The 19,850-nt window shown below is 46.5% G+C and overlaps 1 protein-coding gene across 1 annotated transcript in view; it reads right to left on the minus strand.

Moving 5' to 3' along the window:
• The window catches only part of poldip3 (polymerase (DNA-directed), delta interacting protein 3), a 42,498-nt gene extending 26,651 nt beyond the window's left edge, over positions 1-15,847 (minus strand). Inside the window, exons 1-2 of the mRNA XM_078430342.1 lie at positions 15,743-15,847; positions 6,454-6,874 (exon numbers count right to left, since the gene is read on the minus strand). Of these exons, the coding sequence (XP_078286468.1) occupies positions 6,454-6,874; positions 15,743-15,801 (480 nt within the window). The 5' untranslated portion in view covers positions 15,802-15,847. The remainder of the gene's footprint in view (positions 1-6,453; positions 6,875-15,742) is intronic.
• Positions 15,848-19,850: the final 4,003 nt, after the last annotated feature.

Below are 19,850 nucleotides of genomic sequence, written 5' to 3' on the forward strand. Positions count from 1 at the left end.
ACTGCACGCAGATGGGGGTTACACTGAACGACACAAAGTGCTGCAGTAACTCAGCGGACCAGGCAGCATCTGTGGAGAGAAGGAATGGGTGACGTTTCGGGTCGAGACCCTTCTTCAGTCTGAAGAAGGGTCTCGACCCGAAACGTCACCCATTCCTTCTCTCCTGAGATGCTGCCTGACCTGCTGAGTTACCCCAGCATTTTGTGAAATAAATATCAAAGACTGTCTTTGCTTGCGCCAAGGATCAGGGGTTGTTGCTTACAATATATTATCCGTGTGCATTGCGTTTACAGGCCTGTGATGCTGTTACGCCCGTTTCATTGTCCCGTTGTCAGTACACATGACAACGAAACACTCTCCACTCTTGTGACTTTGCCTGGGTAAGGTCTTTGTTGCGTTTATATTCAAAACCATTTCTTCGATCAATTCATTCACTCCTTCTGACGCAAAGACTGACTTTCGTGATAATGGGGCTAGCAGGAGGAACCACACGTTTGGTTGAACACTTATCAGTATCTCAGCCTTGTCTTCAGTGTTCATGTGCGGGGTCCCACCTTCACTGAGGATTGCGTTGTGATTGTTGGCACCCCCTCCTGTTTATTTGTCCACCATTCCACTATCCTGCAGATGTGGCAGGACAGCAGTGTTATGATCTGCTCTCTTGCTTGTGGGATCAGTTGGCTCTATTTACTTTTAGCGCAGCTTCACCAGGCCACAGGCAGAGGCTCCGTCCCTTCGCCACCGTTCAAGAACAGCCTCTTCCCAGATTTGTGAACCCACCTCCCATATGCTGAGGATGAATTCCGATCATTTCCCTTTTCCCTAACTAGCCTGAAGAAGGGTCTCGACCCCAAATGTCACCCATTCCTTCTCTCCAGAGATGCTGTCTGACCTGCTGAGTTACTCCAGCTTTTTGTGTCTATCTTCCAATCTACCTTGTCGCGATCCTTGCACTTTTTCTTCCTGCAGCTGTGATACTATATTCTGCACTCTGTTTACTTTCTCTTTTGCACTCCCTGATGTACTTGTGTATTGTATGATTTTCCATACGCTTTTAACTGTAACTCAGTACATGCAATAATAATAAACCGATAACAATGTAGGTTGGTATCTCATTTCTAGGCAAGCTCGGTATTCTCCTTACATGTCCTTCAGACTGGATCAATGCCATTACAAAGAAGGAGAGAGCGAGTGGATGCTGCTGATGGGATACACTACACCACAGCTCAACGGGCAGCACGGTGGCACAGCAGTAGAGTTGCTGCCTTGTAGCACCAAAGATCCAGGTTTGATCCTGAGTACGGGTGCTGCCTGCAGAGTTTGTATGTTCTCCCCGTGACCCGCGTGGGTTTTCACCGGGTGCTCCGCTTTCCTCCCACACTCCAAAGACATACAGGTTTGTAGGCTAATTGGCTTGGTGAGATTGTAAATTGCCCCTCGCGTGTAGGATGGTGTTAAGTGTACGGAGAAGGCTGGTCGGTGCGGACTAGTTGGGCCAAAGGGCCTGTTTCAGCGCTGTATCTCGAAACTAAACTAAGATGCTCAACCTAGCCTGTTGAGCCTAACCCATTCAGCAAAACGACTGTCATGCAACATGATAGACAGTATGTGTAGGAAAGAACTGCAGATGCTGGTTTAAATCGAGGGTAGACACAAAATGCTGGAGTAACTCAGCGGGTCAGGCAGCATCTCTGGAGAGAAGGAATGGGTGACGCTTTGGGTCGAGACCCTTCTTCAGACTGATAGACAGTATTCTCGGTGTGAAAGGACTTATCCCCACAAGGACTGTGTGGTGTAAGAAAATAACTGCAGATGCTGGTACAAATCGAAGGTATTTATTCACAAAATGCTGGAGTAACTCAGCAGATCAGGCAGCATCTCAGGAGAAAAGGAATGGGTGACGTTTCGGGTCGAGATCTTTCTTCAGACTGATCAGTTCTATCAATGACTTCAAGACAGATGCACCTAGCATATTGAAGAGAGGGTCAAATAGGTTTGTCCTTCTTGTTGATTCACTATCTACCTGTGCAAGCCTAGCCCTGACGGCCACGTCTTTTCACAATCGGTGAACGGTGTTGTTACCCAAGCTCTCTGTGTGACGGACACTTAAGTCCCCTCCCCCCCACCCAGAATACAATCTGTGCTACTTCCAAGTGTGGTTTAGAGTAACTGATGAGCACTGATTCATGATCTCAAGAAGGACAAGGGTGGGAATCGAGGAGAGGTTTCTCTCTCGACACTTGCACTGTATGTTGTACAATCACCTACCAATGTTAAACAGTTGAACAATACCACTGGCAGCTGAACATCCAGGGATATTCAATATTCAGGAGGGATAGACAGAAAGGAAAAGGAGGTGGGGTAGCGTTGCTGGTTAGAGAGGAGATTAACGCAATAGAAAGGAAGGACATTAGCTTGGAGGATGTGGAATTGATATGGGTAGAGCTGCGAAACACTAAGGGGCAGAAAACGCTAGTGGGAGTTGTGTACAGGCCACCTAACAGTAGTAGTAGAGTTGGGGATGGCATCAAACAGGAAATTAGAAATGCGTGCACCAAAGGTGCAGCAGTTATAATGGGTGACTTCAATCTACATATAGATTGGGTGAATCAAATTGGCAGAGGTGCTGAGGAAGAGGATTTCTTGGAATGTATACGGGATAGTTTTCTAAACCAACATGTAGAGAAACCAACGAGAGAGCAGGCTATTCTAGACTGGGTATTGAGTAATAAGGAAGGGTTAGTTAGCAGTTTTGATGTGCGTGGCCCCTTGTGCAAGAGTGACCATAATATGGTTGAGTTCATTAGGATGGAGAGTGACATAGTTAATTCAGAAACAACGGTTCTGAACTTAAAGAAAGGTAACTTTGAGGGTATGAGACGTGAATTGGCCAAGATAGACTGGCAATTGATTCTTAAAGGGTTGACGGTGGATATGCAATGGAAGGCATTTAAAGACCGCATGGATGAACTACAACAATTGTTCATCCCAGTTTGGCAAAAGAATAAATCAGGGAAGGTAGTGCATCCGTGGCTACAAGGGAAATTAGGGATAGTATTAAAACAAAAGATGAAGCATACAAATTAGCAAGAAAAAGCAGCCTACCAGAGGACTGGGAGAAATTCAGAGTCCAGCAGAGGAGGACAAAGGGCTTAATTAGGAAAGGGAAAATAGATTATGAGAGAAAACTGGCAGGGAACATAAAAACTGACTGCAAAAGCTTTTATAGATATGTGAAGAGAAAAAGATTAGTTAAAACTAATGTAGGTCCCTTGCAGTCGGAAACAGGTGAATTGATCATGGGGAACAAGGACATGGCAGACCAATTGAATAACTACTTTGGTTCTGTCTTCAGTAAGGAAGACATAAATAATTTGCTGGAAATAGCAGGGGACCGGGGGTCAAATGAGATGGAGGAACTGAGTGAAATCCAGGTTAGTCGGGAAGTGGTGTTCGGTAAATTGAATGGATTAAAGGCTGATAAATCCGCAGGGCCAGATAGGCTGCATCCCAGAGTGCTTAAGGAGGTAGCCCCAGAAATAGTGGATGCATTAGTGATAATTTTTCAAAACTCTTTAGATTCTGGAGTAATTCCTGAGGATTGGAGGGTAGCTAATGTAACCCCACTTTTCAAAAAGGGAGGGAGAGAGAAAACGGGGAATTACAGACCAGTTAGTCTAACATCGGTAGTGGGGAAAATGCTAGAGTCAGTTATTAAAGATGGGATAGCAGCACATTTGGAAAGTGGTGAAATCATTGGCAAAGTCAGCATGGATTTATGAAAGGTAAATCATGTCTGACGAATCTTTTTCGAGGATGTGACTAGTAGAGTGGATAAGGGAGAACCAGTGGATGTGTTATATCTGGACTTCCAGAAGGCTTTCGACAAGGTCCCACATAAGAGATTAGTATGCAAACTTAAAGCACACGGTATTGTGGGTTCAGTATTGATGTGGATAGAGAACTGGCTGGCAGACAGGAAGCAAAGAGTAGGAATAAACGGGTCCTTTTCAGAATGGCAGGCAGTGACTAGTGGGGTACTGCAAGGTCATTGCTGGGACCCCAGCTATTTACAATATATATTAATGATTTGGACGAGGGAATTGAATGCAACATCTCCAAGTTTGCGGATGACACGAAGCTGGGGGGCAGTGTTAGCTGTGAGGAGGATTTGAGTTTAGGAGCAGGGAGGTTCTACTGCAGTTGTACAGGGCCTTGGTGAGACCGCACCTGGAGTATTGTGTGCAGTTTTGGTCTCCTAATCTGAGGAAAGACGTTCTTGCCTTAGAGGGAGTACAGAGAAGGTTCACTAGATTGATCCCTGGGATGGCGGGACTTTCATATGAAGAAAGACTGGATAGACTAGGCTTGTACTCGCTGGAATTTAGAAGACTGAGGGGGGATCTTATAGAAACATATAAAATTCTTAAGGGGTTGGAGAGGCTAGATGCGGGAAGATTGTTCCCGATGTTGGGGGAGTCCAGAACCAGGGGTCACAGCTTAAGGATAAGGGGGAAGTCTTTTAGGACCGAGATGAGAAAACATTTCTTCACACAGAGAGTGGTGAGTCTGTGGAATTCTCTGCCACAGAAGGTAGTTGGGGCCAGTTCATTGGCTATATTTAAGAGGGAGTTAGATGTGGCCCTTTTTGCTAAAAGGATCAGGGGGTATGGAGAGAAGGCAGGTACAGGTTACTGAGCTGGATGATCAGCCATGATCATATTGAATGGCGGTGCAAGCTCGAAGGGCTGAATGGCCTACTCCTGCACCTATTTTCTATGTTTCTATGATGCTAGGAGGCTGCAAGGTGACTTGGATAGGTTAGGTGAATGGGCAAATGCATGGCAGATGCTGTATAATGTGGATAAATGTGAGGTTATCCACTTTGGTGGCAAGAACAGGAAAGCAGACTACTATCTGAATGGTGGCCGATTAGGAAAAGGGGAGATGCAACAAGACCTGGGTGTCGTGGTACACCAGTCATTGAAAGTAGGCATGCAGGTGCAGCAGGCAGTGAAGAAAGCGAATGGTATGTTGGCATTCATAGCGAGGGGATTTGAGTATAGGAGCAGGAGGTTCTGCTGCAGTTGTACAGGGCATTGGTGAGACCACACCTGGAGTATTGCATACAGTTTTGGTCTCCTAATCTGAGGAAAGACATTCTTGCCATTGAGGGAGTACAGAGAAGGTTAACCAGATTGATTCCTGGGATGGCAGGACTTTCATATGAAGAAAGACTGGATAGACTCGGCTTGTACTCGCTGGAATTTAGAAGATTGAGGGGGGATCTTATAGAAACTTACAAAATTCTTAAGGGGTTGGACAGGCTAGATGCAGGAAGATTGTTGGGGAAGTCCAGAACAAGGGGTCACAGTTTAAGGATAAGGGGGAAGTCTTTTAGGACCGAGATGAGAACGTTTTTTTTCACACAGAGAGTGGTGAGTCTGTGGAATTCTCTGCCACAAAGGGTAGTTGAGGCCAGTTCATTGGCTATATTTAAGAGGGAGTAAGATGTGGCCCTTGTGGCTAAAGGGGTCAGGGGGTATGGAGAGAAGGCAGGTACAGGATACTGAGTTGGATGATCAGCCATGATCATATTGAATGGCGGTGCAGGCTCGAAGGGCCAAATGGCCTACTCCTGCACCTATTTTCTATGTTTCTATGAAACTGGAGCACCTGCTGGAAACCCACGCGGTCACAGGGAGAACGTGCAAACACCACACAGATCGCACCCGATGTCAGTATTGAACCTGGGTCTTTGATGCAGTGAACCTTCACATTTGTCATTTTAAAATTTTGCCCCCTTGATAGAGGAATGTTTGGAACAATTAATTCCAGAGAAAACAGAGAGGAAAGCCCTGCCATGCAGTGTTGGGGCCAGGCAGTGTCATTCATGCACGCTGCTTATTCCATACCACGGACACTACATTAATACAGGTCCACCACCGATTTTCTAGCACCTTTGGTTCCAGAGTCTTTCTGGATTACCAACAGGGGCCACGGCCTCCGAGAGGAATCCAGCGGTACTGGAACAGTCCACCTAGGCCCACAGGGGAGCCGAGATACGGGCCCACAGAGTCAGCCTCGTAAATCAGCCATGGGAACGCATTTCCTGGCTCCGGCCGGGCTGGAGTTCCAGAGCCCCAGCCGCAAGGGGCAAATTCAATGAGGTTGAGATCAGCCGCCTCATTCGGCCTTGGCACCACATTTTTGGCGGGGTTTCATGGGGGGGGGGATTTCAAGAAAACTCTCGTAATTTTGTTGGATTAAAGGAGGTGCTGGATCAGTGGTGGACCTGTACCAAGGGTGCCCCGCTAATACCAATGACCCAGCCAGTGGAACACTGTTAACAGCATGCCACCAGTACCCCGTAAATAAATATCGATTCAGTTAACGTTTGCGGTGAACATTTCTGTGCCAAATATACCGAGGCTGTAGGTTAAAAGTTTCCACCTGAGGTACTTGGATAGTTTTGGTGATCCTGCCGCCCGTGTTGATGGTCCCGGTCGCTGGAGCGGTGGTCGTGGCTGGAGTGCTCCTCCTGGCTTTCAGTCGCTCCCGAGCATCCAGAATCCTTTTCACCGCCATCCCTTTCTCGCTTCCATCTTGGCTTTTCCTCGAGTTGATCATTTCGCGCGCATCGAGGACCTTCAAGGAGCCCCCGGTTATTTTCGAGCGCACGTCCTTCTGCGCCAAGCGGTTGCGGGCGTCCCTCATGGTGAGCCGCTGCCGAGCGTCCGTGATGCCGATCTTCTGCCGCGCATCAAAAGTCCTTTGAAAGCCGCCGACCGGCCTGCTCGTGCTCACGTTCACAAACTGATCCCCAATCCGTGACTTAATGCCGCCGACAATTGGCCTGGCACCTGGCACTAGTCTGCAACAATGCAAGAAGTACAAATGAACCATTCATAGTCAAACACAAACTGAACACAGCTAAATGCACAATACTGCAGTGGCTGGAAAGCTGGACTAAAAAAGAAAATGCTAGAAACACAGTCACTGTCAACCACACAGTCAAGTTTAGTTTAGTTTATTATTGTCACGTTACCGAGGTACAGTGAAAAGCTTTTGTGTGCGTAATATCCAGTCAAAGAAACGTCTATACATGATTACAATCAGGCTGTCCACAGTGCAGATACAGGATAAAGGGTATAACGTTTAGTGCATAATAAAGTCCAATAATGTATAGTTCAAAGATCTCCAATGAAGAGAGATGGGAGGTCAGGACTACACTCTAGCTGGTGGGAGGACAGTTCAGTTGATAACAGCTGAGAAGAAACTATCCCTGAATCTGCAGGTATGTGTTTTCAAACATCTGTACCTCTTGCCTGATGGGAGAGGGAAGAAGAGGGAGTGATCGAGGTGGATGGAGTCAAAGGAAGGGAGGTTGGTTTGCATGATGGTCTGGGCTACATCCACAACTCTCTGCAATTTCTTGGACTGAGCTGCTCCCAAACCAAATTGTGATGCAAATTGATAAAAGAATTTCCACGGCACATTTGGAGAGGTTGGTGAGGATTGGGGACATGCCAAACTTCCTAAGCCTACCAAGGAAGGAAGTGGCACCTCCCCACTAATAACCTGCTCTCTGCTGAAGACACGGAGTGCTGGAGTTGCTCAGCGTGTCAGGTCTGCCCGACCTACTGACCTACTCCAGCACTCTGTGTTTTCTTTTGTAAACCAACACCTGCAATTCCTGGTTCCCGTTAGATAGAGCTGTAAGGGCTAGTGGAATCAAGGGATATGGAGAGAAGGCAGGTACGGGTTATTGATTGGGGACAATCAGCCATGATCACAATGAATGGCGGTACTGGCTCGAAGGGCCAAATGGCCTCCTCCTGCACCTATTTTCTATGTTTCTATCTGCTCTCTGATATCCAGTTTAGATTTCACCGAACTATTATCGGTGAAATCAGGATCTTATAGAAACTTACAAAATTCTTAAGGGGTTGGATAGGCTAGATGCAGGAAGATTGTTCCCGATGTTGGGGAAGTCCAGAACAAGGGGTCACAGTTTAAAGATAAGGGGGAAGTCTTTTAGGACTGAGATGAGAAAGTTTTTTTTCACACAGAGTGGTGAATCTGTGGAATTCTCTGCCACAGAGGGTAGTTGAGGCCAGTTCATTGGCTATATTTAAGAGGGAGTTAGATGTGGCCCTTGTAGCTAAAGGGATCAGGGGGTATGGTGAGAAGGCAGGTACGGGATACTGAGTTGGATGATCAGCCATGATCATATTGAATGGCGGTGCATGCTCGAAGGGCCGAATGGCCTACTCCTGCACCTATTTTCTATGTTTCTATTAGGCTCCATCTTCAACAAGTGAGATTCTAACCACTTATCTTTTCCCCTTGTGCACTGGTCAACTACAGGAACGCCTCATAAGCCACTTGGGTAGCTTACAATTAACAACATGAACACTGACTTCTTCAATTTTAGGTATCACCACCCCCGACTTGTATCCCCGCTCTCTTCCTTGTGCCCCACCCAAGTGCACACCCATTTATCGCACACCCAGGGTAAAACCACTAATGGTGTAGGAAAGAACTGGAGATGCTGGTTTACACCGAAGATACACAAAATGCTGGAGTAACTCAGCGGGACAGGCAGCATCTCTGGAGAGAAGGAATGGGCGACTCTTCAGGTATACCTGCCTCCTTCATGCACTCAGCACCTAGTCTTTCCTCCAGTCTTTCCATCACCTTTGGAAACTTTTATTGCTGTTTATCAACATGAGGTCCAAAGTTGTGCCAATGAAAGTCAAAGAAAATGACAGATAAAAGCAGACGATGATCGAGGAAATGTAGAAATGGTTCATTGTTGGCCATGGGGAAGGTGACAACGAAGCCAAAAACCAGTAAAATTAATCAGGACAGTGAAACTAGTTGGAGAACTAGAGTGGGGGAGGGACGGAGAGAGAGGGAACGCAGGGATTACAAAGATAGAGAAATCAATATTCATACCGTTGGGTTGTAAGCTGCCTAATATTAATTTTACTGTTTGTAAGCCTCGTTGTTACCTTCCCCTCAATTTTTTTAAATTTCAATTAAATGGAATTGATAATGCTTCTAAAGTTTTGTTAAGTTTAAGGTCTTTAAATGTTGATACAGAGCAGTCAGAGTGGGAGTGTGATAGATAATGGAAATTGGAAACTCAGGGCCAGTCTGGCAGATTGAATGAAAGTGGTCCACGGAGCAGACATCTAATCTGTGTTTGGCTTCTACAAGGTCGACACCACACTGTGATCACTGAATGCCGTATCCAAGACAGCCCCGACGTGGGGCCCGATTGGCTGGCACGGGGGAGCTAAACCCCACCCCCCCGATGCAGGAGCTGGATCGCCCCGACGAGGAAGGCTCGCCGCCGGCTACGGGAGTCAAGATCGCCCCGTCAACGGAACGTTAGAGGCCCCCGACCGCTGAAGGACAAAGAAGGGAGAGATTGAACTTTTTTTCGGCTTTCATCACAGTGAGGAATGTGGAGGAGTTGTTGTGGTGGATGTTCATGTTAAAATGTATTTTGTGTGTCCTGGTGCTTTTTTATTGTTATGACTGTACGGCAAATGAAGTTCCTCGTATGTTGCTAAACATACTTGGCTAATAAAGTATGATTGTGATTGGGAAGATTGGCAGAAGTGAATCACTGCTTCACCTGAAAGGACAGTTTGCATTACTGATGGCGGGATGTGGTGTTACAGCTCCCGTAGCTACAGAAATGAACTGTGGATGCTGGTTTATAGCAAAGATAGACACAAAATGTTGGAGTGACTCAGTGGGTTAGGCACTCCTCCCTGGAAGAAATGGTCAGGTGACGTTTCAGGACAGGACCCTTCTTCGGAGGTGCTGCCTGACCCGCTGAGTTACTCCAGCATTTTGTGCCTTTCCAGTGGATGTGTAACAGACTGCTGTTAGAAAGACAGTGATTTATCAAGCGAACATCAAATTATTTTAGATAATCGTCAGGAAAATACATTGCCCTCCATAATGTTTGGGAGAAAGACGCATCATTTATTTATTTGCCTCTGTACTCCATAATTTGAGATTTGTAATAGAAAAAAATCACATGTGGTTAAAGTGCACATTGTCAGATTTTATTAAAGGCCACTTTTATACATTTTGGTTTCACCATGTAGAAATCACAGCTGTGTTTATACATAGTATGTGTGTGTGTGTGTGTGTCCCCCCCCCCCCCCCCCCCCCCCCCCCCCCCCCCCCCGTTTCAGGGCACCATAATGTTTGGGACACATGGCTTCACAGGCGTTTGTAATTGCTCAGGTGTGTTTAATTGCCTCCTTAATGCAAGTATAAGAGAGTTTTTAGGACCTAGTCTTTCCACCACCTTTGGAAATGTTTATTACTGTTTATCAACACGAGGACCAAAGTTGTGCCAATGAAAGTCAAAGAAGCCATTATGAGACTGAGAAACAAGAATAAAACTGCTAGAGACATCAGCCAAACCTTCGGCTGACCAAAATCAACTGTTTGAAACATCATTAAGAAGAAAGAGAGCACTGGTGAGCTTACTAATCGCAAAGGGACTGGCAGGCCAAGGAAGACCTCCACAGCTGATGACAGAAGAATTCTCTCTGTAATAAAGAAATATCCCCAAACACCTGTCTGACACATCAGAAACACTCTTCAGGAGTTGATTTGTCAATGACCACTGTCCGCAGAAGACTTCATGAACAGAAATACAGAGGCTACACTGCAAGATGCAAACCACTAGTTAGCCACAAAAATAGGATGGCCGGGTTACAGTTTGCCAAGAAGTACTTAAAAGAGCAACCACAGTTCTGGAAAAAGGTCTTGTGGACAGATGAGACGAAGATTAACTTATATCAGAGTGATGGCAAGAGCAAAGTATGGAGGAGAGAAGGAACTGCCCAAGATCCAAAGCATACCACCACATCTGTGAAACACGGTGGTGGGGGTGTTATGGCCTGGGCATGTATGGCTGCTGAAGGTACTGGCTCACTTATCTTCATTGATGATACAACTGCTGATGGTAGTAACATAATGAATTCTGAAGTGTACAGACACATCCTATTTGCTCAAGTTCAAACAAATGCCTCAAAACTCATTGGCCAGCGGTTCATTCTACAGCAAGACAATGATCCCAAACATACTGCTAAAGCAACAAAGAGTTTTTCAAAGCTAAAAAATGGTCAATTCTCGAGTGGCCAAGTCAATCACCCGATCTGAACCCAATTGAGCATGCCTTTTATATGCTGAAGAGAAAACTAAAGGGGACTAACCCCCAAAACAAGCATGAGCTAAAGATAGCTGCAATCCCAGAGAAGACACCCAGCAACTAGTGATGTTCATGAATCACAGACTTCAAGCAGTCATTGCATGCAAAGGATATGCAACCAAATACTAAACATGACTACTTTCATTTACATGACATTGCTGTGTCCCAAACATTATGGTGCCCTGAAATGGGGGAACTATGTGTAAACACCGCTGTAACTTCTACATGGTGAAACCAAAATGTATAAAAATGGCCTTTATTAAAATCTGACAATGTGCACTTTAACCACATGTGATTTTTTTCTATTACAAATCTCAAATTGTGGAGTACAGAGGCAAATAAATAAATGATGGGTCTTTGACCCAAACATTATGGAGGGCTCTGTACCACACTGCCCTCATCAACTTTCTTGTTAACTCCTTCAAAAACACTCAATCAAATTTGTGAGACACGATCTTCTATGCACAAGGCCAGCATAACTATCCCTCATCAACCCAATTGCACACATGTCCATCCCTCAGAATCTTCCCCAGAACAGATTTTAGGCTCATTCATCTGTAAAGATAGTTCTTAGGAAACCTCGCATTATAGAAAATTGCGCTATTAAAACAATTGTGTCAAAGGGGATAGAGACTATCAGAGTCACAATAACAAGGTTATTTTCCCACAAAACTCTCAATTTAAAAAAAAAAACGCTACAATTAATGGCAGCACGGTGGCGCAGCGGTAGAGTTGCTGCCTTACAGCGAATGCAGCGCCGGAGACTCGGGTTTGATCCTGACTATGGGTGCTGTACTGTACGGAGTTTGTACGTTCTCCCCGTGACCTGGGTGGGTTTTCTCCGAGATCTTCGGTTTCCTCCCATACTCCAAAGACGTACAGGTTTGTAGGTTAATTGGCTGGGCAAATGTAAAAATTGTCCCTAGTGGGTGTAGGATAGTGTTATAGTGTTAATGTGCGGGTATCGCTGGACGGCGTGGACCCGGTGGGACGAAGGGCCTGTTTATGCGCTGTATCTCTAAATTTTAAAAAATCTCTAATTTTGTTACTGCAAGCTAAAAATACTAAAAGCTATGTATTTAATAAAGTATCGTTGAATAGTGTCAATAGATCTAATTGCTTGTCACTTTCAATGCCCCTCCATGGTGAACCAAAGCCTGTGTTCTCCAAAGACAACGGTGTCTGATCACTGCGTGGCAGTTACATGGAAATAATACTTTCCCTAGATTGTTTTTTCCTCAAGGCAGCTTTTTTTTCTTCTGCTTATCAATTGGAAAAATAACTTTTAAGTGATTCTCTCGGTCCCGATTGGAATTGCATTACAACCAATCCATCCTGCATAATACAAATTTGTTCCCAATTCAACAATCGCATTCGTTCACAATCTTTTCTTTGCAGCCCTTCTTGAATAAAGGCACATTAGCTACTTTCCAGTCTACCGGTACCTCACCCATGGCCAATGATAATGTACTTATCTCAGCCAGGGCTCTCACGATCTCTTTTCTAGCTTTGCACAGTGTTCTTGGATATATTTGATCAGTCCCCAGAGATTTTGCGACCTTCATGCATTTTAAAAGACTTCCAGCATCTCCTCTACCATAATGCAGACTATCCCCAAGATATCCCCATTAATTTTCCAGAGCTACTTAGTCTTCATGTGTTTCTCCATGATTATAACAGTGAAATTGAAAGTCAGTAATTCTCAAAGATCTGATGATCTACAATTCATTGGAACAGAATAACAGAGCTGATTGCTCCAGAGACCGATGTTCAATCCTGAACTCACAGTACTCCCAAGATAGACACAAAATACTGGAGTAACTCAATGGCCCAGGTAGCATCACTGGAGAAAATTCCTTACATTGATTGTGGGGGGTGGGGAGGGGGAGCAGGTGTTAGGAGGGTCCTGGACAAATCACAGCAGGCAACAGATGACCTTAGGCGAGAGAATTCACTGATAGGCAGATTGGTGGATAGAAACAGGTGTGAGCCCAAATACATAGTTGTGAACTATAAAGCTTGTTGAAGGGGGTGGTGAAAGGTCAGTGTAGGAATGGGAAGGGGAGTTAAAAATGGTGAGCAACTGGGAGATTCAATAATCCTTGGCAGACTTGGCCGAACAGTATTACAGTTTCCTCCCACTTCTGACAGGCATGTGGGTTGGTTGGTTCACTGGCTATGTGTGTGGTGGGATGTTAATGGGAACAAGGGGGAAGAATAAAATTGGATTAGTGTAAACAAATGCCTGAATGTCAACACAGATCCAAAGAATGGAAGGGCCTCTTTCCATGCTGAACAGCTCGATGCCTTGCTGCAAAAGGCTGGGTATTTTTCAGATTTGAGGAAGGATATTCTTGTTATTGAGGGCATGCAGCATAGGTTTACTAGGTTAATTCCCGGAATGGCGGGACTGTCGTATGTTGAAAGACTGGAGCGACTAGGCTTGTATACACTGGAATTTAGAAGGATGAGAGATCTTATCGAAACGTATAAGGCAGTGGAGGCCAATTCTCTGAATGCATTCAAGAGAGAGCTAGATAGAGCTCTTAAGGATAGCAGAGTCAGGGGGTGTGGGGAGAAGGCAGGAACGGGGTACTGATTGAGAATGATCAGCCATGATCACATTGAATGGCGGAGCTAGCTCGAAGGGCCGAATGGCCTCCTCCTGCACCTATTGTCTATAGATTGAAGGGAAGAGGACAGGGGAATTTCCCAGTGTCAGTACTAGGACCACAATTTAAAATTTGGAGATTTCAACGAGATACAGATTGGCATTTCGTAGAAACCGGGAACTGCAGATGCTGGTTTACACCAAAGGTAGACACAAAGTGCTGGAGTAACTCAGCGGGCCAGGCAACATCCCTGAAGAAAAAGGATTGGTGATGTTTTGGGTCAGGACCATTCTTCAGAAAAAAGTGAAGTGTTACATTTTAGCAAGAAATATTAGAGGAGTTAGATGCAATAAGGAATTTTATTACTCCGTTTCGGGACATACGATGAAAAACACTTTTGTCTCTGTAGGGCACAGATTACATGCAGGGGCTCAACCTGAAATATTGACTCTGTCTTTCCACATATGCTGCCCATTTTCTGTTTTTTATTTCAGATGTCTATCGTCTGCAGTATTTCTAAACTTCCAATTCTCAGGACAGAGGAACTGTATTCTTTTAAAGTAGCAGGTCAGGTTGTGAAAGTTATTAAAAGGCTTTTGGGATCTGGGACTGCAGGGATAGAGCACACATAAGGAAGGCTTGAAAGCAATAGGTTTGAGTACAATTTGGGTCTCATTTGCAAGTGAAGTTCTGAGTGTTATGAAAAAATGCAAAGCTTAAGGAATTTATTGAAATTATGAAGGTAGTGGAGCTCTTTATTCCATAGCTGCAGCAAAGCTTAGAGTCAAGATGTGCAGCTAATCCACATCACCCATCAGCATTTTGTGTAAGAAAATAACTGCAGTTATGCTGGTACAAATCGAAGGTATTTATACACAAAATGCTGGAGTAACTCAGCAGGTCAGGCAGCATCTCAGCAGGAGGGAAGGAATGGGTGATGTAGATTAGCTGCACATCTTGGCTCTAAGCTTAGAGTTTTATCTCAGTCTGAAGAAGGGCCTCGAACCGAAATGTCACACATTCTTCTCTCCTGAGATGCTGCCTGACCTGCGGAGTTACTCCAGCATTTTGTGTCCATCTTTACTAAAATGATGAGCCGGGGGTGGAGTGGGGGGTTGCGGGGGATATTGGGGGTTGCGGGGGATATTGGGGATTGGGGGGAGATTGGGGATTGGGGGGAGATTGGGGATTGGGGGGGTTGGGGATTGGGGGGGGGTTGGGGATTGGGGGGAGATTGGGGGGGGGGGTGGGGTTTGGGGGGAGATTGGGGATTGGGGGGGGTGGGGTTTGGGGGGAGATTGGGGATTGGGGGGGGTGGGGTTTGGGGGGAGATTGGGGGGGGGCGATTGGGGGTGGTGGAGTGGGGTGTTCCGAGGGGGTGGGATTGGGGGTTGAGTGGGGGGTTCCGAGGGGGTGGGGGGAGTCCCGCTTGTGGGCGACAACCGTCCCGGCTCACCCACAGACAGAACAAGTAGCGGGTCGTCCAGGGACAGCGGGGACAACGCCCGGGCGGGAGCGGGGAGCGGGGAGCGGGGAGCGGGGAGCGGGGAGCGGGGCCCGGGCTCCAGTCCTCTCCGAACCCTCCTCAGCTCAGCCGCTTCCACAATACCGAGACAGTCCGGGTGGAGAGACGGCCCCGCTCGTCTGCAAGGCCGGGCCTGGGTCCGGTGGTGGCGGCTCCCCGCGGCCCCGGACCCTCAGATCCCTCGCTCTCCGCCGCGGGATCCCCACACCCGAGTCCCCGGCTCCGGGCCCAGTCTCCAAGCAGGGCCCTGAGTCCGGGGGAAGATGCTCCTCCCCGTCTCCCCCGGATACCCGCTCCCCATTCCGGGGACACCCCCCCCGGCCCCAGCCACGGCCCCGGCCCGCAGGCTGCCCTCACCGGCCCTTGAGGCGCAGGCCGCGCCTGCGGATGATGTCGTCCAGCGAGGAGTCCGCCATGGCCGCGTCGCGCCGCGATGGGCCGGGCCGGGGGGGGGGAGGGGGAGTACGGTGGCCCGCGAGCAACAACAACGCGCGACCGCACCGCCATCTCAAAACCCCCGCCCACTGCACTGGCGGCCTGGAGCGCCCGGGCAAGCACGACCCGCACACAGTGGCATGGACAGAGGGGCACGGGTTGGCCACTCGGCCCCTCCATCCGTACTAGGAGGTATCCCCGTTACCTGCGTGGGTTTTCTCCGAGATCTTCGGTTTACTCCCACACTTCAAAGACGTAGAAACATCGAAAATAGGTGCAGGAGTAGGCCATTCGGCCCTTAACATAGAAAATAGGTGCAGGGGTAGGCCATTCGGCCCTTAACATAGAAAATAGGTGCAGGGGTAGGCCATTCGGCCCCGAGAAACATAGAAAATAGGTGCAGGAGTGGGCCATTCGGCCCTGAGAAACATAGAAACAGAAAATAGGTGCAGGAGTGGGCCATTTGGCCCTTAGATACATAGAAATTAGCTGTAGGAGTTGGTCATTCGGCCCTTAGAAACATAGAAACATTGAAAATAGGTGCAGGAGTAGGCCATTCGGCCCTAAGAAACAGAAAATAGGTGCAGGAGTGGGCCATTTGGCCCTTAGATACATAGAAATTAGCTGTAGGAGTTGGTCATTCGGCCCTTAGAAACATAGAAACATTGAAAATAGGTGCAGGAGTAGGCCATTCGGCCCTAAGAAACAGAAAATAGGTGCAGGAGTAGGCCGTTCGGCCCTGAGAAACATAGAAACAAAGAAAATAGGTGCAGGAGTAGGCCATTCGGCCCTAAGAAACATAAACATTGAAAATAGGTGCAGGAGTAGGCCATTCAGCCCTTAACATAGAAAATAGGTGCAGGAGTAGGCCATTCGGCCCTTAAAATAGAAAATTGGTGCAGGAGTAGGCTATTCGTCCCTTAGAAACAGAGGAAATAGGTATAGGAGTAGGTCATTCGATCTTGAGAAACATAGAATCATAGAAAAAAGATGCAGGGGAAGGCCATTCGGCCCTGAGAAACATAGAAAGATGGAAAATAGGTGCAGGAGTAGGCTATTCGGCCCTTAGAAACCTGGAAACAGAAAATAGCTGCAGGAGTAGGCCATTCGGCCCTGAAACAGAAAATAGGTGCAGGAGTAGGCCATTCGACCCTGAGAAACATAGAAACAGAAAATAGGTGCAGGAGTAGGCCATTCGGCCCTGAGAAACATAGAAAATATGTGCAGGAGTAGGCCATTTGGCCCTTAGAAACATAGAAACATAGAAAATAGGTGGAGGAGTAGGCCATTCGGCCCTTAGAAACATAGAAAATAGGTGCAAGAGTAGGCCATTCGGCCCTTAGAAACATAGAAAATAGGTGCAGGAGTAGGCCATTTGGCCCTTAGATACATAGAAATTAGCTGTAGGAGTTAGCCATTCAGCCCTGGGAAACATAGAAACATTGAAAATAGGTGCAGGAGTAGGCCATTCGGCCCTAAGAAACAGAAAATAGGTGCAGGAGTAGGCGATTCGGCCCTGAGAAAAATAGAAACCAAGAAAATAGGTGCAGGAGTAGGCCATTCGGCCCTAAGAAACATAAACATTGAAAATAGGTGCAGGACTAGGTCATTCAGCCCTGAGAAACATAGAAACAGAAAATAGGTGCAGGAGTAGGCCATTCGGCCCTAAGAAACATAAAAATTGAAAATAGGTGCAGGAGTAGGCCATTCGGCCCTTAAAATAGAAAATCGGTGCAGCATTAGGCCATTCGGCCGTTAACATAGAAAATAGGTGCAGGAGTAGGCCATTCGGCACTGAGAAAGGTAGAAAATAGATGTAGGCGTAGGCCATTTGCCCCTGAGAAACATAGAAACATTGAAAATAGGTGCAGGAGTAGGCCATTTGGCCCTGAGACACAGAAAATAGGTGCAGGAGTAGGCCATTCGGCCCTTAGAAACATAGAAAATAGGTGCAGGAGCAGGCCATTCGGCCCTTAGAAACATTGAAAATAGGTGCAGGAGTAGGCCATTCGGCCCAGCGAAACATAGAAAATAGGTGCAGGAATAGGCCATTCGGCCCTGAGAAACAGAAAATAGGTGCAGGAGTAGGCCATTCGGCCCTGAGAAACAGAAAATAGGTGCAGGAATAGGCCATTCGGCCCTTAGAAACATAGAAACAGAAAATAGGTGCAGGAGTAGGCCATTCGGCCCTTAGAAACATAGAAACATAGAAAATAGGTGCAGGAGTAGGCCATTCGACCCTGAGAAACATTGAAAATAGGTGCAAGAGTAGGCCATTCGACCCTGAGAAACATTGAAAATAGGTGCAGGAGTAGGCCATTCGGCCCTGAGAAACATAGAAAATAGGTGCAGGAGTAGGCCATTTGACCCTGAGAAACATAGAAACATAGAAAATAAGTGCAGGAGTAGGCCATTCGGCCCTCAGAAACATAGAAACATTGAAAATAGGTGCAGGAGTAGGCCATTCAGTCCTTAGAAAGATAGAAACATTGAAAATAGGTGCAGCATTAAGCCATTCGACCCTTTCAGCATAAAAAACTGTTTGGCCCACCAAGTCCATGCTGGTTATCAAAGCTCCCAATTAAGATAATCCAACACAAATCCCATTTTATTTTACCTCACATTCCCTCCAATTCCACCTCAGACCACATATTTAATTGCAAATTAAAACATAAGAATCTGGATTTCCCTATTTTGTTTTAAGAGTACAGATGGGTAAGTGAGCTTCTCCAAGCACAGTGCTAAATATCATACGATACGATACGATAGAACTTTAGTTATCCCAGGAGGGAAATTGATCTGCCAACAGTCCTAAAACACAACAAGATACGTGAAACATGAAATCAAAGCGACTAGTGGAAAGTCCAGGATTTGGGATGTGCAAAGATTGGTGAGGGGAATGGGGTAGGGCAGTATGAATATTGATTTCTCTAACTTCGTAACCCTTGCTTTCCCTCACTCTCCGTTCCGCCCCCGCCCTAGTTCCCAGACTAGTTTCACTGCCCTCCTGATAGATTTTACTGTTCGTCCGCCTCCTTGTCACCTTTCCCACAGTCAACTATGAACCATGCGACATTTCCTTGACCATCGTCTGCTTTGATCTGTCGTTTTCACACCTTGCCCTTCCATATCTCTAGTCTCCATCTCCCCTGACTTTCAGTCCGAAGAAGGGTGTCGACCTGAAACGTCACCCATTCCTTCTCTCCAGAGATGCTGCCTGTTACTCCAGCATTTTGTGTCCATCTTCAGAGGCGGCATGTGGTGGGGTGCATGTTACTCCTGAAACTGTAGCCCCTTAACTTCCTGTCCCCCATTGATACAACTGTTTTTATAATGTGATTCTCGATAAGACGAGGTTTCCTAGGAATACAATAACTGTGCTATTGAACCACCTGTATTCCGAAACATTAAAAAAAATAGCACTTTCAAAGGTCTTGACCCTGAACCCAGGCTTGGAGCCAGGGTAATACTTTTAATCTTCGGCTCACAGCCTGTCTCTCAAAGATTATTGTAGAGTCATGTGTAGGAAGGAACTGCAGATGCTGGTTTAAACCGAAGATAGACACAAAAAGCTGGTATTTATTCACAAAATGCTGGAGTAACTCAGCAGGTCAGGCAGCATCTCGGGAGAGAAGGAATGGGCAACGTTTCGGGTCGAGACTGAAGACATATATATATATGTGTGTGTGTGTGTATTTGTGGTATGTGTATATATAAACACACTGAACTTCTATTTTTCTCCCAATTTCCCCCCCCCCCCCCACATAAAACAAACCAAGAAACACTAAAACAAACTTTTAACACATACTTAAAATAATAAAAACAGTAGAAAGGACAGACAGACTGTTGGCGAGGCAGCCACATGTGAAATTCTTTGCTTTTCATACCCAAGGTATGCAAAGAGTGACCACATTGCAAAGTATCCCACGCCCGGTCCTCCTTTGTCCTGTTGCTGCTCTCCTGGTCCACAACCATGTTCTGATCCATCGATCACTCGCCAGCCCTCACCCCGGCGATCAGTCCGAAGAAG

This window comes from Rhinoraja longicauda, chromosome 40 (assembly GCF_053455715.1).
Source record: "Rhinoraja longicauda isolate Sanriku21f chromosome 40, sRhiLon1.1, whole genome shotgun sequence".
Classification (NCBI taxonomy): Eukaryota; Metazoa; Chordata; class Chondrichthyes; order Rajiformes; family Arhynchobatidae; genus Rhinoraja; species Rhinoraja longicauda.